The sequence below is a fragment of the Eretmochelys imbricata genome, chromosome 11, assembly GCF_965152235.1.
Source record: "Eretmochelys imbricata isolate rEreImb1 chromosome 11, rEreImb1.hap1, whole genome shotgun sequence".
NCBI classification, from domain to species: domain Eukaryota; kingdom Metazoa; phylum Chordata; order Testudines; family Cheloniidae; genus Eretmochelys; species Eretmochelys imbricata.
This window is the reverse complement of record NC_135582.1, coordinates 10,097,474-10,121,025: the sequence shown is the minus strand read 5'-3', so window position 1 is coordinate 10,121,025 and position 23,552 is coordinate 10,097,474. Positions and strand designations below refer to the sequence as shown.

General features: G+C 45.5%; 1 protein-coding gene across 1 annotated transcript in view; it reads right to left on the bottom strand.

Moving 5' to 3' along the window:
- Nucleotides 1–6,109: 6,109 nt before the first annotated feature.
- The window catches only part of SLC15A2 (solute carrier family 15 member 2), a 60,599-nt gene continuing 43,156 nt past the window's right edge, over nucleotides 6,110–23,552 (bottom strand). Inside the window, 8 exon segments of the mRNA XM_077830100.1 lie at nucleotides 6,110–6,289; nucleotides 7,332–7,436; nucleotides 9,163–9,309; nucleotides 13,470–13,563; nucleotides 14,895–15,005; nucleotides 18,833–18,879; nucleotides 21,980–22,144; nucleotides 23,243–23,368. Coding sequence (XP_077686226.1) covers nucleotides 6,110–6,289; nucleotides 7,332–7,436; nucleotides 9,163–9,309; nucleotides 13,470–13,563; nucleotides 14,895–15,005; nucleotides 18,833–18,879; nucleotides 21,980–22,144; nucleotides 23,243–23,368 — 975 coding nt within the window.

The window sequence follows — 23,552 nt, the reverse complement described above, 5'->3', positions numbered from 1 at the left end:
ACAAATTCTATTGGCTCCTCTTTCCCTGTCACAATTGAATTAGTTCCTAATGTATTGCCCAGGAAATAGATGTCTTGGTAGACAGGCCCAGCACAAAAGCCAAGCAAGCCTCCCCAGCTCCTGTGCCTCAACCTCATTCAGGTGGGATTAGCTCTAGGGTTGAGAGACAGGTTAGCCCCCCATGCCCATTCACTCTCTAGGCTTATAGCCAAAGCTGCCATTTAGTGCTAGTTGGGTTAGGTGATGAACCCGTCTGCTGGCATGAGACCCAACAAGACAGTGCCTTGCCCAGTGGGCAGTGCACAGCTGTATTATCATGCACTATATATGCAGCACCATAGATGGGATCGGCACTTCACAGACAGCTAAGAGACAGGGGTCAGACTTCCAGCTGCTGTAAATTGACATAATGCCATTGACATCAATGGAGCTATGCCAAGTTACACTAAGTGAGGATCTAGGGTCTGATTCTAAAGGGATTTAGAAGCAGCTAGGTGCCTAATGGGATTTTCAAAAGTGCCTAGGCACTAACAGCCAGTGAAATCAACGGGAGTTAGGCACGTGGACACTTTTGATAACCCCTCCAGCACCTAAATACCCTTTAAAAATCTGGCCCTTGACCTGTGGTACAGTCCATGTTAGAGGAGGCATGCTGTGACATGGGGAGAGATTACATTCGACAAGGTGGGATGGGAATGGGAGGGAGGTTTGCTCACTAGAAGAGCCCCAACATTACTTGTTTTCATATTAGACAAATTATGTTCTGTTACGCTGGCATGGGAATGTGACACAGCGCTGGAAAGAGAGTTGAAAGAGGTGGGGTTCTGCATAGGAAGTGGCTTGTGTATAATGAATGAGCAGCCTGTTTTTGGTCTGGTTCTGTGTTGCCAAGTCTTGTGATATTTTTCCCAAAGCCCCCATTGGTGGGATCAAGAGACTGCATGCAAATCTCAGCCATCCTTTTACAAAAACTAAATAAGTTTCTAGACCTCCTGGCTGCACAAAGAAGCTTGACCTAAGTTCAACCTAAAAACCTGAAAACTAGAAGACCAATCCCAAGAACCCCACATTTATTTATTAATTTTTAAAAAACTATGGTTTTTAAGCCATCTCATGAATCTTTTGGGTCTAACTTATGATTTTTGAATTCTTTGGGTTTGCCATACTGCTGGTTGTGCCTATGTTTTCCAAAGCAAATCTGTCAAACAGCAGTTAGTGCAAGTGAAGAGACGATTCTGCATGGGAATCATCATCAGGATGCAACCCTGTAAAATCTGCTACAGAATTCTACCATAATGGTCCAAACCACTGCCGTTTATATTAATACCATTCTGACAGTAACTTGGCCCATTGCTCTGGAATCCAGTGGTGTTTTTTCCATAAGGGTACACCGAACCAGAACAGGAACACCACCCTGCCAGTGCCATGGAGGAAGGGAAGCATGTGGCAGGAGTGAAGAAATTAGAGCCTCAATTTGCTCACACTAGAAGGATGAATGTTGTTATTCTTTCCTAAAAGTAATGGTAATGGCTCAGAGCCTGACAGGTTTATTCAAGAAAGCTTCTGTTGACCAAAATGGGAGTTTGTCTGTGTGATGGCTGTGTGAAAAACTGAGTAAGGGCTTCACGATTTGGCTCATTGTTTACAGCTCATAGTCTTTATCTCTGAAGGAATCCTGGGTTGGAAACCAATCCAGATCAGCTCTAGCTCCTGAGCACTGGAACTGGAAATGGACTGGGTTTGTTTTCCATGTGTGACCAGCAAGCTGAGCTCCCTCAACTCTCACTGAAATCAAAATACAATTCAAATTGATTTCTGGGAGTGGGAAGGTGCTAAACACTGTGCAGAATTGGGCCTTCAATCTTTGACCCTTAATGCATTTTAAGGAGACCAGGGCCTTACTGGGGTTATACTGTGTAAAACTGGAGCCAGGCAGTGTTGACTGCTGGATGTTGCACACCTTTTCCCCTCCTGGATTATTCCAATTCATATAAATAATCCCCTGCTGGGTCTGCAGGGTCAGGCCCCAGTTAGTACAAGTGGTTTATTATATCATTTCATGAGTCTACAGTAATTTTAATGGCGCACACAAAAACAATGAACAACTCTTATTATTTTGCCCTAATGTTATCATGATGGCTTGGTACACAGAGAAGTTTGGAATGGTGCAATTTGGCATCTGAAATGTATAGATTCATATCACATGTTAAATGTATCTTTTATGAGTTTGGAATGATGCCTGTAATTTAAACTCAGAGTGTGCGACATCCTCTGCTAATGCTGCCAAGGAGCTAAAAAACATTTGAAAAAGGAGCTTTTGGAGGAGATGCGGCTTTTAAGAAAGCCTCATTTGGCCACTAGCCTCTTCCTCTTGCAAATCAGTTGTCAGTACGCAGTCTGCTGATCGCTTCCCTAGGAAAGTGCTCCAATAATTTTCAATTGCTTTTTACTCTGCATAAGCCCTGAAACTCCAAACTGCTTCCAAATTCAAAGCTTATAAAAATGTAAATGATCCGATAATTTCAACTTGAGTCTGCTCAGTGTGGCTGGAGCTTGTCCTTCATTCCACCACTTTTCGGGGAGGAGGTGGGGGGGAGAAGAGGAAGAAGAAGGTCCGTTTATTAGTGCTTCACTTTGGAAGTGAGTCAAATAGCATCATAGCAGAGCACTTCAGCAGTCGCTGAGCTGATTCTCAATGTATCATAAAAAAAGATTAGGAAGGCAAGATGATTGCCTTGAGGGGAAAGAACCTACAGAGTCATGGCAAGAGGAGATTAATATGAAAAGAAGCAAAGGGCATAATCCTGAACTGGGCTCTGAAGAGTGGGCTGGGTGACCGAATAGATGGTTTTGTATATCCTTTACTCACTGGTGAGACATAGCTTCCTCTGGGGTGGAACCCAGCAGCTGTTCAACAGCGCACAGAACATTAGCTAAAACATATACAGAACCATTGCAGCTATGCAATGGTTTAGGACAGGAACTGAAGGTAAACATCAGACCCAATTGAAATTGCAGAAGAAATGAAGGCAAGCAGAATGCAATTATCTGGGAACTAAGTAATTTGGTCATCTCTCATGAAATGTGCCCTGAGTCTGGACAGCATCCCTATTTAACACAGCTCTTAAGCACATCAAGTTAAGCTAAGAGCTGTCCAAAATAGGACTGGGATTAAGCACGTGTATCAGCACTTTCCTGAATTGGGGCCACAATGGCCACCTTTGCGATCAAGGCCTGACTTCTGTATCATTTGAAAGATGAAAGTCTCTTTGAAAGTCTATTCACTATAAATCTGCCTCATCTGCAAAGTATTCTAAGAAAATGTGCTGAGAGCACTGTCACAGCTAAAAGGCTGTGATACGCCCTTGCCACCTGAGACCGCAGAGCCTGGGGGAAGGGGGGGCACAGAGGAGGGGGGGCACCTTCCTGGCCATTTTGCTAGACCAATAATTATGAGCTTATTTCTAGCCCGAGCAAGAAATCTTGTCCTCATACAAGCTAGAAAAATTGGATAATTATATCACAGTTCTGCTAAAATAGCTATTTCCTGAATCTGGTACTGAGGCACAAAAGAAAAGACACACCTTTGATGAAGTTAAAAAGAAAGCTACACGAGCAAAATAAATCCCTGATGCAGTGTTCTGCCTTGCTAGGCTGAAAACTGAATAGGATAATAAAGTGCATCCTTGTTTAACCCTCCGCAGGGTGCCTGGAATTTTACAGAAATTGTTGCAACATTTCTCCCAGTGGGGAACAACTGAAGCATAGGATGAGATGCATCAAAAAGAGCTATATCCTAACCTGAAGGGGCAAGGGTATAATGTAATACCAAATGCCCAGTAAGGTTTTACTACTTAGCAAGGAGTCTGGGTCTATGGGATTAAAACATAACCAGTTCCTTAACTGTAGCTTATTGAAATAGGTCATGAGGCTGCAAAGCCCACTAAAAACTCTGTACATGAGACAGATTAGACTAGTGGTTCTCAACTTTTTTTGGACCAGGACTCATTTGTAAACATTGATGGCCAGTCCCAATGCTGTAAATAGCTAAGTAGAAAATACACAAGTATTTTGGCCCCGAAAGATGTATTACTCTCTACACGACACCATCAGTCCCTCCCGCCTGCTGCCTTGCGCACACAGCCCTAGCCCTGTCACGGACCCTGCAAGGGCTGTAGCCTCCCCCTGCCTTTATTCCTCACCCACCGCGTGGTGCTCTGTGCAGCCTCCCCAAGAACATGGTACCAGCCTGCAGTGGAGTGCAGTCCTGGAGCCTCTATCTCTGCCCCCTGTTGCCCCCAACGTTCTGCTGGGTGCTGTGCCTAGCTGCCCCCAAGCTGCCCAACTGTGCCAACTTCTCAGAAAAGGCCGAACGCGGCATGCCCCAGCCCTGGCTCCCAAGCGAGCCCTGCGGCACTACCAGCAGGGCCAGAATGTGCATGGCCAGCCCCAGCTGCACTGCAAGCGCCCAGTGCACCGGGCAGGGCGCCGCGGGGCCCAGACACCTGCGGAACACCAGGTGCATTGGCTGCAAGAGCGCCCAGTGGGGACTCTCACCTTCCCCCAGCTCCCCTTGGACGCCAGCCCCTCAGGATTCACGGTATCTGCCACTGCCTTGTGAGGCAGGAATAATCCCCCTTTCTTTCCCCCAGTGCTTACCAGCTGCCCCGGGTCAGGAAGGGGCTGCTCAGGAGCATCCTCCCTCTCGGAGCTGCTGCAGCCCAAGGCCGGGTGATGAAGGTGGGGACGCTGAAAGTTACTGGGGCTGGGTGGGAGATCGATGAAGCTCCCTCCTGCCAGGCTGCCCTTGCTTTCCTTGTCTGCAGATCTCCAGCTCCCGCTCTCACACCTGTCTCCCCTCATCGGAGCCGCCACATGTCCTTCAGGTTGCCAACTTTCTAATTGCTGAAAACCAAACGCTCTTGCCCTCCATGTGGCTCCAGCCACAGCTGCTGCCTCTTCCCACCCCGAGTGGCGGAGGCCGGTTACTGTGGCCCAACCGAACGTTTAGTGTCCAGCCAGCTGTGCTGACTGGACGCTGCCAGATTCCCTTTTCGACCGGACGTTCCTGTAGAACCCTACATGTCCTCTGAGCAGTAGGCCGCTTGCAATGCAGCTGGGCAAAGGTCACCATGCACATGGCAGAAACCGGTGGCTGGGCCAGTGGTGCCTGCCATGTCCCTTCCTGAGCCAGGCAGCTGGGGGGGCTGCGATGGAGGAACGCTGCTCCCCAGTGCAATCTTTTCCATAACTCTTCACATGCTGCATTCGATTGGCTAATTGGTGGCACCCGCATGTTCAAATAACTTTATTGGTATGCACAGCATTAACATACGGCGAAGTGCAAGAGGCATCTGTTTTAAAAAACTGTATGCACAATATGATCCATTTTTAAAGTTTGCGACCCTTTCGTGCATTCTGGGTTGTGACCCCTGGGTTGAGACCCCTGGGTTGAGAAACGCTGAATTAGACAGACAGATTGCACCGTGCACATCTTGTAGGGTCGTTTCTGGGGGACATTTTGTCCTGCAACATTTCATTGCCCATTATTACATGTGGATCTGGAGGTAGAAACCATAAACCAAGACCCCTTGTAATATGTAACAATGGGGGCAAACTGCCCAGAAAAAAAGTCACATGATGAAATCTTCCATGATTATACATAACTTTTCCCGACCTTACTGATGACACGGAAACCTCCTACCAATCATTCCACCAAATTGTTCTTCAGTAAATTCCATCCTATTCTCCCAAATGCCTACATAAATCAGCGGTGTTGTCTCACAGTCTAGTGTACATACTTCCCCCTGCTGCTAAATATACATTTAAAGCCAGTCACAGAAAATAATTTATTGGCTAGAAAGGGTGGGCTGATTTAAAATTACATTGTATTTATTTGTAATAGTGCCTTTAATACTAGGGGAGCTTTCCCAGGCAGTTTTACACAATTTTCAGACCCCTTGTTTGGGGAAAAGGGGGATATTTCTTCAATTTACTAGGAAGATACATTTCGAGTGAGAGGCCAGAATGGAAAAACCCTGTCCCCGAACCTCCTTCCTCTTAATGTGCTCTGTTTAAAAAAAACAACCAAGCCCAACCCACAGTCATGTTATAGCTTTGTTTTCCGGGGAGCGAGCCTGATCTCATTTCCATTACTCGGCATCTCTTTCTTCTCTGCTTCTTCTTTTGTCAGTTCTTCGGGATCCACGGTAACGTAGAAGTATCCCATGATGGAGAAAATGATACACACGGCAAAGAGAAGGCAAGCGAACAAGACAAACTCAGCCCACTGGAGAAGAAAAAGAACAACGCTTTGAGGACCCCGTGCCTAATGTGGAGGGCATCACACTTCATTTTAAAGTGGCTCTTTAAAAGCAGTACCTTGACTTCAAAAAGTGTTTATGATGGAAGTCATGAGTGTCGTTTCTTGCAAGCCACTTAGAAGCCTGCCTTACATATACCATGCTAATTATAAACAGATGGATTATAGATAAAACTAATTGGACCAATCAGATTAGTTTAATTAGGGCTTCTCCTCAGAAGTGTGCCCTGTCTGCTTCCACCCTTTTCAATGAATGGGAACACACTCTAACAGCTTATGGGCTAGGCAAAAATCTATTCTGTTCCCCGTGTGTTTGAATTTAGTGTTAAATTTTAACTAGAAATCAATCCCAACCAGAACCTTTTCTGCAAGCCCCACAGGATACTGACAGTCTGCAGAAAACGATAACCAAATCCAACCCCGACTGATCCAGACCAACAGGGACAGCTACCCCTCGGGGGCTAGTGGGGCTCAGCCTGACCAATAATGACACAGGTGTGTTGTGTGACGGGTGGACTGGAGGTTGCAGTACCCTTTGCTGCCACCGGAGATCTGCTGGTGGGGCTAGAGATAGCTGCACAGTCCCAAGAGGCTGCAGTATGCTTGGCTGCCACCAGCAGGGTGCAGGCAGCCGAGGCAAAACCCAGGGATTAACAGACTTCTGGGAGAGTGTTGCAGCTCAGGCCCACCGAGGCAGGGGATATGCAGCGTTCCGCACATGCCCCCTGCTGCCTCTGCTCCAGTGACACTGCAGGTACTGAACACCAGCCACTACGGACCAATGAAATCACTGAGCAGTCTCAGCCCACCTCGAATTTGAACTGCCTGATTGGCTGGGGGGCCGAGAACCCCCTGCTCCTGCTGCGGCCAGTGGGGCGGCTGCGTGCTTGGGAAGAAAGCAATTGGGCCCTAAATCTACCAAATGCTTTGCTAGCGGAGACCTGGTCTTGGGATTCTGCCAATGTCCTGACCCCGATTCGAACGTGGCCAGTCATATTCAAAGCCATACCTGTTCCAGCAGCGCTGCTTGGGCAACAATGAGCACAATGACGTTTCCAAAGGCCACGGTGAGCAGCCAGCCTGCCTGAAGCACTGATTTCATGCTGATGGGAGCCTGAAAAGAACAACCCAGAGACCTGATAAGTGGGTTTCCCTTTGTTTTCGTGTTCAGCTGCTTTCCTTCCCTGTTATTTCCCGGGTTACAGGTATGTGGAGGGGTGGGTGTTCTACAGACAGAGACAGGACTGAGGTTGGAGGAATTTTCCTCTCTACCATGGCCATTTTCTGCCAGGCCCATGGGTGCAAGGTGATTACCAAAGGGTAATTGTTCCCCATTCCTCCAAGCAGAGCACACCCCTGGTCCCAACCAGTGCCTGGATCATGAGCACAGGGGCTTTCCAGGATGTGTGTAAAGTGGGTCCAGGATGGGGTGTGTCGGGATAAAGCAGACATGTCTGGGACAGGCCTGTGCCCCCTCTAGCCCCGTGGCTACAAGCCCCATAGATTCATACATTTTAAGGCCAGAAATGATCATCTAGGCTGACCCCCTGCACAGCACAGGCCATAGAATTCAACCCTATCAATTCAACCGCTCTAGCCCAATACCTTGTGGTTGAGTCAGAGCCAAAAGACACCCCATCGTGACTGAAAGTCTCCCAACTGATGGAGAATTTACCACATCCCTTCGTAAACTGTCCCAATGGTTAATTATCTTCACGGTTAAAAATGCGTACCATAGTCCCAGTATAACTTTGTCTAACTTCGACTTCCAGGTGACTAGATCTTGTTATGCCTTTGTCTGCTAGATACCTTCTCTCCATATAAGCACCGATAGACCATGTTCAAGTCGCCTCTGGCCTTCTCTTTGCTAAGCTTGTCTAAGCTCCTTTAGTCTCTCATTGCAAGGCAAGTGTTCTTGTAGCTCTTTCTTGAACCCTCTTAAAATTTACAACATCCTTTTTAATGTGGGGACACTAAAACTGGACCCCAATGCTGTACACAGAGGCTATATAAGTATATCTTCTTATTCCTACTCAGTATTCCACTATTTATACATCCAAGGACCACCCCCATTTCTCTAGTGAGAATCAAACTGAAAAGACAGGAAAGAGTTAAAAAGTAAGCTTTTAGAGCCCAAATCTCCCTTCCATTACACCCGTGTAACCTCAATAACTGCAGGGAGCGTGCACAGCTGTAAATGCAATGGGCCTACACATGAGTAGCAGCAAGGGCTCATTTGACCTCTAGATAACAGGTCAAATTATCTGCTGGTGTCAACTGCAGTCAGTAGAGCTGCACCAACTTGCACCCGCAGTGAACAGAGTCATTCATGTTATATTTTGGTTGCTGTCTCTATAAAATATGCACAAAAAATGTGAAGAAGAAAATCATCTTGGGGGAAACTGATGCTTTGGCATTTGGGTCCTTCCCCTTAAAAAGTGACTGGCCCAAATTCTGCTTGTTGTTTCAGTCCTGACTTGACGGGAGGTTGCCTGAGTATAGTTTAGAGCAGAATCTGGACCATCTACGTTAACCATTTCCCCAAGTCTGCCTCACAATCCCCAGTTTCTTATAACTGCAACCCAGTAATATTTTGCCCTCCTAAAGCATCCTTCATCCAGGGGTCTCAAGGCACTTTCAACGCTTGACTGAATTTAGCTTCACACCCCTTCTGTGAGATAGACGCATCGCTATCCCCAGTGTAAGCTGAAGCACAGAGATGTTACCACTGTCATGCTCAAAGCCTTGTTACAAGTCAGTGGCAGAGGCAGGAATAGAGAAAAAAAGGAGTCAAGACTCATGGATTCTAAACTACAAGCCATCAATCCCAAGTACAACACCTGAGAATAAGAGAACGCTAGTCCCGTAATGGAGAACATCACTTCCCCGGCTGATATTAACAGGTACTGTGGCAATTGCCAAGCAATATGGATACTGTTGGCCAGGATATCTTCCATCTTCCGTGCTTCAACAGGGTTACCAGAAGTCTAAGTGGGAAAATAAAAAGTCATGTTGATTCGCTGTTGAGATCTATATTACATTGGCTTACATGCAGAATTAACCAAAAACGGGTTTTCCTTTAAAGATTGAAGCAAAATCCTGCCCTTGAATTCTCTAGGTGAATCTGAACTGTGCTCTTCTTCTCTACTAGCAAAATTCTGGGTAAGTCAGGAGGAATCCCAATCTATTGCACAGATCCAAGAGAGGATTATTGTTCTAAACCTCTGCCAGACAGACCCAGACGGTTTATTGTAAATTCATTTACAGCGCTTTTATTTTGTTTTCCTAGATTTCAGGAAAATCTGCTCAAATTTAGAGAGAGAAAGATTTGAGTGGTAGAAAACACTGGGCTACACTGACTTAAAGTCAACAGCAATCAACAGCAAACTCTGCTTTCAGGTAGGATATTATGTAGAACATAAATGAGCAGAAGATGCACTAAAGGGAGGCAAATCAAGAGAGTGTATTTTAGAAGGCTAAAAGGGGGGAGAAGGGTTCTAAAGAGGATGGATCTATTCTTCTCAGTGGTAGCAGATGACAGGACAAGGAGTAATGGTCTCAAGTTGCAATGGGGGAGGTTTAGGTTGGATATTAGGAAAAACTTTTGCACTCAGAGGGTGGTGAGGCACTGGAATGGGTTACCTAGGGAGGTGGTGGAATCTCCTTCCTTAGAGGTTTTTAAGGGTTTTTGACAAAGCCCTGGCTGGGATTATTTAGTTGGGGATTGGTCCTGTTTTGAGCAGGGGATTGGACTAGATGACCTCCTGAGGTCCCTTCCAACCCTGATATTCTATGATTCTAGACCCAAAAGAAATGTCACTAACCCCTTAAAATAACTGGAGGTTGATGAAAGTCAGATGGAGACAGCGTCCCTAGTGATTTACATCTTACAGTTCAATTGTGCTAACATGCCATACATGGTGTGTCGTTCATTTATTTATATGGCACCCATCACAGTGGATCTGGGTGCTGTACAATTCATAGTAATAATTAGAACTGAACTGTGCCTGGAGAGAAATGGCCACTCAGGCAACAGAAAAAAAAATTTGCCCAGAGGTGAAGAGATGGTCATGACTGGCCATCTCTCCAGCTGCCTGTGGCTTCCCTCAATACCCATTTACTTGAAGAGCTGCTGAAACTCTTGGAGCGAGTTTGTTATTTTTATGCACTGGTACAATATTGGCCAACCACTGTGGGGATAAACAAAAGTGAAATGAACATCCTTGATTTTCAATGTCCAAGCTGAAAGAAATGCTCCAAAAAAAGTAAGGAAAGAGCAAAAAAAAGGAAAGGGTTTGGGAAACTCTTGCATTTTTAGTAATTTAAGGGGGTGGTGTTAATATTGTAGGTCAAGAAATGCATTTGTTTACAGTGCCTGGACTTTGCGTTAGTGGCCCCTTACTGATGGAGGGCCAAAATTAGGAAGTAAACAAAAAATAGTCATGTTGATTTCTGTTCTTCTGTGCTATAGGCTTGTTGGAAACAATTGGTCTTTGTGTGCAAAGGGGTGCAATCTTTTTTGCCAGATAAGAAATCCCCCAAATACACATTTTAAAAATGGTTAAGGGCTCCCTGAGTCCCCACCAGCCCTCACTTCAATTTGTTTATGTTCCCCCTACCCCCATTCATAGAATATAAGGGGTTCTCTAAGCAAAACAAACAAACACGAAAAAAGGTCCTTTTCTCAGGGGAAGGATCACTAGATTATTACCGGTTCTGTTCATTCCCTCTGGGGCACCTGGCACTGGCCACTGTCGGAAGATAGGATACTGGGCTATATGGACCTTTGGTCTGATCCAGTATAGCCGTTTTTATGTTCTTATGTTCTCTTTTCCTTATGAGATGGGAATCCAGATGAAACAAAAAGGAAGATACAGGTGGCCTGTCTCTTAGGCAGTCTTTCACAAATCAGCCCTTTGGGCTTGGGCTTTCAGCAGGTCTCCTGCCTTTAATTAAACTCTACCTCCAGCCACTCCTCTTGGGGCATTCTGCTCTACAGCTGGTCCATGCAGTTCCAGGGACGGTGACACCTGCACCTGTGTTCCTCTTGGCTGATCTCTCTCTGTGGTCAGTAGTCTCTGACTGTTCAGCACCCCCTTCCTGTGGCAGGTTTTCCTTTTTTAAACTCCCCCCCTCCCTTACCCTGCAGGCAGAGCTAGCTTTATAGGTGCGCCTCATTCGTGCTGAACAAGCCCAGAAATGCTCATGAGTTTCCTCTCCACCAAATTGGGGGGGTCGGGGGGGGGGGGAAGGTGCCCCTGCACAGTAAGACTAATTTAAGTTCAGTATCCTCCATCCAGGAAGAGCAACATCTACCCTAAAAATAGTGGGCTGGGTCTAACTAGTGCTAACCGGTGTTGCTCCATTCAAGTCAATCCAGCTGCACCAGTTTAGACGGCTGATGATCTGGCCCAATATATCATAATGAATCTGTGTCCACTTAGGACTACACAGATGTTACTCTTCTGCACAGCACTGACAATAGGAATAAAATCCAAATTCTCGTGCCTCCAAAGCACAGACCTCTACCATTTAAAATAAAGGAGAAACACCATTAGCTGTCAGGGCCTATGATACATAGCTGAAGTTGAGCAGTCCTGATTCCATCCAGTAGAGGGCAGCATTATGCATATATCTGAGTTAGCTCATTCCAACGTGATTATTTACACTATAAAATGACTTTTACTTAATCACACTACTGATTACATGAGTTGCAGAGATAAGAAAAGTATCCCTTCGCAGAGGATAAATAAGTAGGCCAAGAGCCAGTTGCTGATTTGCAGAACTGGAGCAAGGTTGTTAAGGTAACCAAAATTGTAACAGTTATCTGAGCAAAAAGATACCATGCAAATGATGCTGTTATTTATTGTGGCAAATGCAGATAGGAGGCACTTGGCATATCAAAGATTAATGCATAAAGTTTGGAATGCTTGGAATTCAGAGACAGATTTAAGAGTATATTCTCAAGGACTTGGTGAGTGTGACTCCTGATAGCATTTATGGGTTAGCTACATAAATCCCTGTTCATAAAGATGACAGTGTATGTCTATTCCCTCTAGGATTCTATGCCCCATTCTAGCAGTGGCTGGTTATTTTGTGGTTGAAGTTTTTTCCTTAGATCATTGGGCTTTCCAGACATGGACATATCCTATTAATTACCCAATAGAGAGACTTTATTACCAGGGAGTAGCTAACGGCACTTTGCTAGCCGAATCACAAGATTGTGGTCAGAGACAGAGAGAACAGTTGAGCAGTGTGTCCTGTCAGGTCTGGTTTATCTGTATGGCTGTGTGCTGGAAAGGCTTAAATAGTAACTGATCTGATCACATTTATATACTTAGCCTTTGCCAACCAGAACAGAACGGAAGATCTGAGCAGGGGCAATCGGTCAAAAGGATCTGCATGGCTCAGGGGGTGCTCAAACCCCAGCAAGGGGTGGTTTATTCATGAAACTCTTCCTTTGCATTACTCAACCAGCCAAGTAAAAAGGCTTTCCTTACAGCCCAAATTTACTACATAGACCCCTGCTGAGGACTGGAAGGACAGAGAAAGGTCTTTCCAACCTTACTCACAGTTTTGCACCCTGCCCCCATCTCAAATCCATAAGACATGTCATAGTGGCCTAAAATTTGGTAGGTTAGGTCTGGGGACATGGTAGAATGTTTCTGCAAAGTGATGTGGGCAAGCGATTTCCATTAGGACAGTATTTCAGTGATCACACATAGACAAGACCAGAATGTCTCATCCAAAAGATGGTGTCTCCAGCAGCACAGTGCCCCCTAGTACATGCTGGGTAGTATTAACTCAGCGCAAACAGTGTTGCTTAGTGAAACTGCCAAGAGCAATTCATGGGTCACATGGTTTTCTTTGGAGGATTCCCATCCAATGTACTGGCCAGACCTTACCCCTTGTTTAACTTGAAAGATCTGATAAGATGACAGCTTGTGGTGGGATGGCTGCAGGCTGCATTAATTCACATGGTACCAAAAATCTTCCTTAAACTCCCATTGACCCACATGTAAATCATGCCTTTAGATGGCCAGGGCAAAGGAATAGTTAGCAGTTGCCAGTGGAAGAGCTAGAGCACTGACAGATAGGGGCTGAATGCAGAATGGAAACAACATGTTAAAATAAAAGGGTAACTTACGTTAGTTATAACAATGGTGTACGATGCTCCAAAGTCAAGCAGGCCTAGGTCCAGGCTGAATTCCTCAGCTTCGGTATTGCATTGTACATTGTATCTTGATACAAGGACAAAGTACAGTATTTCCTGGTTAGTTTCGTAGACACAGAGCACAGAACACAGCCATTAAAAATACTCCTGAAGTGGAGTTGGGGGATTGAATAGCCTACAGTTGTAGTCATATAAATCTCCATGGGCTGCTCTAGAGTTTTTCCTATTGCTTTGAGTTTCCTTCCTTTTAGGACTACTTTGTGAGTATTGGTTAAATTCAGCTTATGGTACATTAAATTCCTCACAGTTTTTAAATGATTTCTGCTTCCATCTGGCACTGATCTCCTTATTTCCTAAGTTTATTTTTCTTCCAAATTAAATCCCGCTCCTTCAAGGTGTGTGGACCAGACAATTCAGAAGGGCCCATAGAGTCTTCAGCTCTCTTAAGAAAATGAGCTCTCCACCGCCACAATCTAGTTAACCATTTGCTTTCAAAAGAACAGGACTTGTCCACAGCAAGAAGAACACCCCTGAAGGCAAGTGAGATTTCCATTCAGATGCACAGGGGCTGGACACAGTCACCAGCGTGGCGGCTGAGTCTCCCTAATTTCGGCAATAAAGCTCTTGGGCAGAGGTGCTTAGGAAGGGGGAAGTTGTGCAAACTTTTTTTGAACCGAACAGGTGTTAGAGTAATGGGCACCTTAGAAATACCAGCGTATTCAGTTCAGGCAGTGCTGCCAAACCTAAAGCCCAGCTGAGATGGGGTGAAATACCAGCATGGCATCTCCCACCCAAGCTCCAGCATTATGTGGTGTAGAATATGAATGGCTATGGTGCCGAGAACTCAGTGCTGATTATAGCTTGAGCCTCACAGAGAATCATGCTTGTTATCATTGGTCTGGCAGGGGCACCGTGCAGGGCTCTCTCATCCTCCTGTTTAACAGATAACCATCCCTACAATTCCCCTAGCTAAAATAAGATACTGGGCCAAACTGCTATGTCTTTACTCTGGTAATGGAAGTCCAGATTATGGATTTCAGAATTTGCCCCCCTTCACTGTATCCTAATCATATATCACAAGCAGTAACAGCCTTGAAGAAAGAGCAAGTCTTGGCATTGCCCGGATGCTGAATTAATCTGGCTACAGATCACACAAAGGGACCTTCATCTGCTGGACACCCCATGGAGTAACAACACTGCTTCCCTCCAAGTCTATATGAATGGGACAAGGCTCTTGTTCTGCTCTCCACTTGGCCGACGTGTCTGCTTTTACAAATGTAGTGAGCAAACTGGGAGATAGTGCTAAAGGACCTTCGTATCAGCCCAAGAGAAGCCCCACCTAGTCTGAGGAGGGAATGAACTTCAGATGTAGACGTTAGCCAAGTTAAGGAATCTTACTTTCCTCTCTTTAACATTGTGTAATTTGCAACACTGTAGTTCTTATCAACACTGATGATCTGGTCTTTGTCCATGGTGATGTTGACATCTTGGTCCAAAGCATTAATGAACCTGCAAGGAAGCCATATTTTATTATGGTGTCATATGAATCTGGAGAAATACAGCACCAGATATTTAACATGAGCCACTCAATCTCTCCTAATGCGCTTTATACCTTTGTGACAGGGTCAGGCCAGATGCCTATAGGAGAGTGATAGAAGGCAGATATATTAGCCCCAGGGTAAATAGGTCCCTTTTCCCTGGGTAAGGTAACAGGGAAGGTTCCAGAACAATCAGAAACTTTCTGGAAACAATTAAGACAGACAGGCTGATTAGAACACCTGCAGCCAATCAAGAAGCTGCTAGAATCAATTAAGGAAGGCTAATCAGGGCACCTGGGTTTAAAAAGGAGCTCACTTCAGTTTGTGGTGTGTGCGAGGAGCTGGGAGCAAGAGGCACAGGAAGCTGAGAGTGAGAAGGAGTACTACTGCAAGACTGAGAAGTACAAGCATTATCAGACATCAGGAGGAAGGTCCTGCGGTGAGAATAAAGGTGTTGGGAGGAGGCCATGGGGAAGTAGCCCAGGGAGTTGTAGCTGTCATGCAGCTGTTACAGGAGCCACTGTAGACAGCTGCAAACCACAGGGCCCTGGGCTGGAACCCGGAGTAGAGGGCGGGCCCTGGTTCCCCCCATCCCTCCAACTCCCTACTTGATACCTGAGGAGTTGACCTGGACTGTGGGTTCCACCAGAGGGGAAGGTCTCTGGCCTGTTTCCCGATCCACTAGGTGGATCAGCAGAGACTGCGGGGATTGTTCTTCTTCCTTTCCCCCATGCTGGCCAGTGAAGAGGCTAACTGAGTGAACAGCAGATCTGAGCCACGAAAGTGGCCAAACTGAGGGCTGCCATGAACCTCTGAGGCGAGCAAATCTGCCAATAAGCGCAGGACCCACCAAGGCAGAGGAAGAACTTTGTCACACCTTTTAATTGTTTTGGCCTGCCAGATGCCAACATTTAAGCCTGGGCTGTTGCCCACCTATTCATTCTATGATTACTGGTTCCCACCCTCATATAATTTAACCCCTTGTTTTCCCCAGAGTTGACTGCCACTGCACCCCCTTTCTCTCCGGTAAGCTGACTGTTAGAACTTGCAGGCAACCTCTGCTGAGACACTTTCATGGACTGACTGGCAGGGCCGCTCCAAGAGAAGATTTGACCTCTTCCAAGGAAACTAGGCCTTATCTGCACTAGAAAGGGTTTACCAGTGTAGCTGTTCTGGCAAGTTGACATGCAGTTCATATTGGCAGTGCATTTGCCGGGATAGCTTATACCAATTCCGACTGAAATAAGTTATACCAGCAAAAGGACTTTTTGGCCAGTATAACTGTGTTTACACTAGTGTTTTTGCTTGCATTTTGATGTTGGTCATGGGTGTGACTTTTTTTCACGCTCCTAACAGACATGGCTATTTCAGCAAAACGTGTAAGTGCAGATCAGGCCTAAGCACTGGTTATAATTTTTTTAAAACAAAAAATGGCTTTTTCATCTACATGGACGTTTCCATAGAAATGTCTTTTCGACACAGTATTTTGGATTGTTTGTTGAAAAAACGACGTTGTGTCAGTTGCCAAAAACTGAAAAAAATGTAGGTGGTCAGGAAAAAAGTTTCAGTAAAGGCAAAAATGTTTGCCCAAACAGTTGAAATTGTTCAGTTTTCAGTTATCAAAAACTGGAAAAAAATTAAACTGTTTGGTTTTTTTGGCAAATGAATTAAACCAAATAATGTTTTCAGTGAAAACCCCAAACATTTTGAAGAAAAAAAATCTCAATGAAAACTGTCAGAATTTTCCCCAGGAAAATAAAAAACTTCCTGATCAGCTCTTCTAAGCATGTCTTCCTGTGATGTTCAGTCATGACTGACACTCCCGCACAGTGGTTATGAAAATGCTACTAGATACAGCTAACCCACAAGGCAATGAATGATATACTCTACTGGGGCTGTGCACTAAGATATCTTGCCATGAGTAACGTTTGCCTTCAGCAGAGAGGTTCTTCTTCAGACCTTCCTTCCAACAGGCACTTACACTGCAGAGTTTGAAATCAGTACACAGTTTTACAGTACTCAGTGCTGCTTCTAAAGCAGCCTGGGCACAAGGGGCAGGCCTCGGGCTGGGCATTCTGGAGATGGGAGGAAGGAAGTGGGAGGAAAGGGGGTGCCGCCAGGGCAGATCAGAATGTGACAGATTGTCAATATCCTGTAATGTACTAAACAGATCTTATAGATTTAAGTTAAACCTTATTTAATTTGGATTAAGACCTTTGGGGTATGCAGTGTTAAAAATGCAACTGTGTATGTGCTGTTGTGACATTGTATGTACCTGCTATAGTAGTGAGAGGGGAGGCTAAAGAACTTTCTCCATTATCAACCCTTTGATGTCCGTCCCTCCCCCACACCAGGGGGAAATGCACATACTCGTTCAAACTGGATTCTCCAGAGACCAACCAGGGTTTAGATAGACTCAGGGCCATCTTCCTGGTCCAGCACATGACCAGGCCCCCATACCCCGGAGGGCCCCAGTCCTTAAGGGAGGATTGGGAGGAATTGACCTTCTTGGGCCTCATAAGACCATGTGCTTGTTCTGATCTGAAGTTCTGATGAGCTTTTAACCACAAGGATGCCCCTTGGGCGAGGTATGAAAAGACTGCACTTGCCAGAACCCACATGAGAGTTCGGATGAACTCTGGGAAGCTTATTAACCTGCGTGTAGGGTTCTTTCATGGTTTTTAATTTGTTTCCTCTGTATTGGTTTCACCTTAGGAACAAAGGCTGGCTTAGAAAGAGCTGTGTGGTGACTTAGATCTGTAGCACTTATGCTGCTATCCATCTCTGAAGAGAAAACAAGGAAGTATCCTAGGGCAACTGTCTGGCCTGGGAATACGCCGGTCAGAAGGGAGAGAGGCGTGTCTCCACCCAAGAGAGGCAACAGCCAAGTGTGGGTGCCCTAGCTGTATCACTGAGAAGAAATGCCCTGAACTGTGACACAGCACTTATGTACAACTCCAGCACTGAAGCCGGGGCGCAAGTTAGGTCAACCATGTGCCAGGGGGCAAAACTGAGTAGGGGAAGTGCAGGTTGCCTCTCATTAACCTCAGTGCCATCCTAGCAGTGGTACCAGCACTGAATCCATCCCTGGGGGCCTGATTCTCTGCTGCCTGACACCTTGTATAATCCCTTACACCTGAGCAACATGGAGGTCAAACTCTGCCATCACTTGGAATGGAGAATTCTGGTTTGGTAGCGGTAGACAGACGCCTGCAAGGGTCAATGACTGCACAAGGTGCAGGAGAGAGGAGAATCAGTCCTGAGCTGGGTTGGGATGAGTGATCATCGTGGGTTGGGCAATTTCCAGAGCATCAGTGACAGGCCCAGTTAGCTGGTGCAGTTTTCCAGCCTGCTTGCTCCCTGGTGCTGTCAGGTCAGGTGCAATAGAGGGCTATAGTGTCCTCCTCCTTCAAAGGGACAAGAAGGTAGTTGTTGTATTTTTTCCCCCATCTCAATCCTGAACTTCTTAGGAGGTGACTGCTAGTAATACCTGATTCTGCATGGCAAGTTTGATGGGAATTTTACAGCTCACCAGGGACTGAGCCAGAGCGGCTGACACCTGAAGCCTCCTTTCACTCAGGAATATTGATTGGATTCAGAAGTGAGCTGTAGCTCACGAAAGCTCATGCTCCGATAAATTGGTTAGTCTCTAAGGTGCCACAAGTACTCCTTTTCTTTTTGCGAATACAGACTAACACGGCTGTTACTCTGAAACCTGGCTGAGAAGGGCATCCAAGTTCCATTATCTCCAAACCCCATTAGACAGCACCATACAAACAAACCAAAAGCAATTCCCACCTGACAGCTGACAGCCCCTTGGCTGGTTTTGTTGCCATGTCTGCAATCTAGAAATAAATCAAATAAATAATTACTATTGTTGCCATTCAAACGAGGTGCAGGGGAAAATGTAGAAAACAGGGGAATTAGGAACCTGATCCAAAGCCCACTGAAGTCAATGGGAATCTGCAATAGGCTTTGATTCAGGCCCTAGTGATGAAATCCTGACCCCACTGAATTCAATGGCAAAATTCCCATTGACTCCAATGGGGGCAGGATTCATAGATTTTAAGGCTAGAAGGGACCATTAGATCAGCTAGTCTGACCTGCTGAGTAACACAGACCACAGAATTTCACCCGATTACCCCTGTATTGCGCCCAATAACATATGTTTGACACAAGCATATCTTCCAAAAAGGCGTCCAGTCTTGATTTGAAGATATCAAGAGATGGAGAACCCACCACTTCCCTTGGTAGTTTCCTCCCAATGGCTAATCACCCCCACTGGTAAAAGTCTGTGCCTTATTTCTAATTCATATTTGTCCGGCTTTAATTTCTTGCCATTGGTTCTTGTTATGCCTTTCTTTACTAGATGAAAGAGCCCATTCGTCCCCAGTGTTTTCTCCCTGTGAAGGTGCTTATACACTCTAATCCAGAAACCTCTTCATCTTCATTTGGATTCACTGAACAGGTTGAGCTCTTTAAGTCGCTCACTATAAGGCATTTTCTCCAGCCCTCAAATCATTGTTGTGACTCTTCATTTAATCATCATTTTTTGATCACTTTATGCAGCTCCTTGATAGGACCCCCAAAGGGGACATATGGAGGTCATGCAAATACACCCTGGCGATGAGAATCATAGCAGCAATTCTAAGATTAATTATAGATTTATAGATTATAGATATATTAATTAATTATACTTCCTCTTTATTTGAGGAAGGTGAACTGGGTGTTCAGGGCTGGGAAAGACAGAGGAAAACACGGTCCCTACCCAAATGGGTAATAAAATCATAGGGACAGATCCTCAGCCAGCATCGCTCCATTGATGTTCCGTGGCCATTGAAGTCAATGGAGCTATGCCAATTTACACCAGCCAAGGATGTGGCCCGTACCATACACAAGGTGATCAGAATATGGGTTTCTCTCAAAATAGTGCAAACGTTTTACATTCCCCACCACCAACACACACACTCTTTCTCTAGATTAGGCTGAGTTTCTCAGGGCAAGGACCTTGTCTTCTGACATGCCTATAAAATGTCTATCATGTTTCTGGTGCTGTATGCTTCTCTATACATAATAAACAAGCAGTCATAACGGATAATAAACACATGTATAATAAATAACAGCAGCATTTATTTAAATGGTGGATACATGGGAAATAACATCGCCTTTTAGTGGGGCAGACCAGTTAAATTATTATTGGCTGTAATCAATGCACCCTAGACCTGTTAATTTCTTTATCTACAGTTCAGGGGCTCCAAAGATGGGAGAACATCACAGAAAGCTTCTCCAGGCTGGCTCTCACGAGCAAAGCCCCACAGACCTGTGTCAGCAATGGGCAAACCCAGCAGTCCCTAACGACGGTGAGATATGTCCTGCTCTCAGTGCCAGCAGCCCAGTTCCACTGACATCATAGAATTTAGCCAGTGAGAAAGCTGGCGCATTGCCTGCAGTGTAAATGAGAATATCATTTGGACCCCAGGCTTTAGAAAAATAAAGGGTCAGATACAGCTCAGAAGTGTGAAATTTGCACCTCTATTCCTAGGCTGGTGAACTGGATGGAGGGGTGCCTCTCTCTGAGTGCAAACCCTGACCCCTGGCTTCTACCTCTGGGGTAGGGGGCCGGTATAAATTCCAAATGAGGCTGCATAGCAGCCCTGTCAGCTGATGCTGCCTAGGTGATGAGCTCAATCTCACAGTCAGCCTTGCCCGGCTCCTCCCATGTTTCTCTTGAATTTGTGGCTGTCCTGGGTAACTCAGGCCCCAAGGCAGAGTAGGGCTTGCTGCAAAGGTGCCAAGCTGGCCCTAAAATTTACAGGCGATGCTGAGGAGCACTGAATCCTGGCATGTTCAGAGCTGCTCTCGAAGCTCTTCCGAGCACATGTCCAACATAGTACTACTTCGTTCTTTTAAGGGAGAAGATGACAGAGTTTTGTGCTGCCAACTCTTGTGATTTTATCACGAGCCTTGTAGTAGCTAATGTTTTTTCTTAAAGCCCCAGCTTCCGGAATCAAGAGATCTCATGAGAATTGCATGTTTGGGTGTTTTTTTTTTCAAGTGAGTTTCTAGTCCTCATGTTTGTGGAGAAAAGCTGAGAACAGGACCTGAATGCAGCCTAAAGGCTCCAAAACCCAGAAAGACCAAGAGAATGAACTTCAGATGCAAACTGACTTTTTCTTTATAATCTCCTGATATTTAAGCCAATCTTGTGATTTTGAGCATTCTAATGCACAATTTTCGAACGCGTGGGGCTGGCAACACGGAGCGACAAGGCTGAGGACTCCCAGGAGGAAGCGGGTTTCAACCCGAGGCCAGAGTCCAATCACATTTACCACGAGGTCAAATCCGGAGACTCTCAATTTGCTTCAATAGAGTTTCTTTGGCTTCATATAGGTGATCAGAATCTGGCCCATAGTGTCCAATATACATCTCCAAGGCCATTGCAACAATTCCAGCACACCAAGCGGGCTCTGCTGCCGGCGCAGAGAGAAGCTAGTGTAATCGTTTGTCCTGTTCAGTAAAACGAATGGGCCTTCTGTGCGCTTTTATTAAAGACGTGTAATAACTAAACTGACAAACATTCTACTGATGTTTTCATTCTATGCCGGGCCCCAGAGTCTCTTTTTAACGTCATTGCTGTAAAGCAGCTCAGACGCTCAGCTTCCCTATCTTCTGCGGCTCTGCTGCCTGGCAGGCACTATTCTGCTCTCTCACTGCAGCATACACCAGTTTAAACAGTGCCCAGCAACTCGGATGCCATAAAAGCGGCTAGTTCATTGACCACCAGCAGAACTGAGTCCAGATTCAATGCTGCTAACTGAGAAGTCAAGTTTACAGCATCTGAGAGCAATCAGACAGACTCTGCAACTGAGTGAATGAATTAATGAACCCATTACCCCATCTCAGCCATTCAATGAATACTGTATTTACACTTCAGTCTTCACTTACTAAGTGGCTTGATAGGATTCCCTCTGACTTGCAGACAATTAAGCTGTATACTGATTTTTCCTGCACCGTGTGGTTAAAAGTAAAAACTGATCCTTGGAATTGCAGATCAAAACGAAAGTTTTGTTGTGCTCCATCCAACGTTAATTTTGAATACTCAGCTGGGTCCTGCAAAAAGAAAACAGGCTCTGTTACATATTTTCTTCATAAGAAAAAAGATCAGGTTCTTCCTGGGGACCTGCAATCCCATTCTGACTTCCAGGAAAGTTGTAGAGACAGATTAACAGGGAGGAAGGGTTAAGGTTAGCTGAAAGTATCCCAGCCTTCTTGATAAATGGCCTATGTTGACCTATGTGCTTGATGCTAGTCCACCCAGAGCTCAGAGCGACTCCTCCAAGTTCAAGACTACCCGCTGCTCAGGGCATACTATCTGTGCTTGCTGCTACTCCAGGACAGATCTTCCCCTGGGCTTGTTGCGCCACTCAACAAACTCTATAGCTACAAAAGAAAAGTATGGACAGTCAGTGGCCGATGCATTACCATGCTGAACACCTAACAAGGCTGGCACACAATGTACTTGGGATCCTGAAAGGAGAGAGAACTAAGCTGCCAGGTTCAAGTTTAAATAAACCCCCTCCCCTCCTTTTCTTTTATTCTTTCCAGGTAAATACATTTAAAAGCTAAAATCCAAATCCCAGCAGTGACATTTGATTTACGTCTAAGCAATGAGAGATGCAGACTGAATGTGGGGTTTTTTTTTCTCCTGCACGTGTTCATCCTGGGACAATTATCCTTTATTCCTAGTTATAGGTGAATGCAGTTAGCCATCTGTTCATCTTCTGCTTAAATGCAACTCAAAAATCTCTGTTTAAATTTTGCCACCGAAGACACAGTGCTCTGTCTCCAGAAGGCTCCGTGTCACTCCTTCCAGGCAGGGCTGGCTCAGGGACTGCAAGGTAACAGCTTTCTGAGTCTCTAAACATATGGGAATGGGAATGCTTCCTCTTTCATGTGGGAGCTGCAGGGCCCCACCTGCTGAGATGACACCTGAGCTTTCTGTGCATTAGGATGTCTATGTAGGATGTATTCCATTTAGAAGAATACAAATTTGGGCTAATATTTGCTGCATATATTATTTGAGGTGCCATTACATTCCTACTGCCACTGTCTAAGGGCTTCATCTAAGGCCAGTGACGTCACTGGAAAGAATCTCTTTGGTTTCAATGGACTTTGCATCAGGCCCTTAACCCAAAAATATATTCTTACCTGAAAAGCCGCAATGGGTTGCTGAAATAAGTCTTGGCCCGGTATTGTCACTTGAATACTGTCATTTGCCAAATTCAGGACCTGAATGAAACTTTCTTTCGGACCAGGCGGGGGCACTATGGTTTCCTGATTAAAACAAAATGCTTTAAGTGCTAGTTGTATCCTTTATTATGCTGCTTAATACCACTCAGCTCATAGCTGTAGTATTCTGCTTCTCTGCAGTGATGGTGGTTCCAGGTTACCAGTTCCACATCCTCTCCTCTAGACAAGTTGCACTGTGAGACAGAGGATCATAACTCTGATTTAGGAA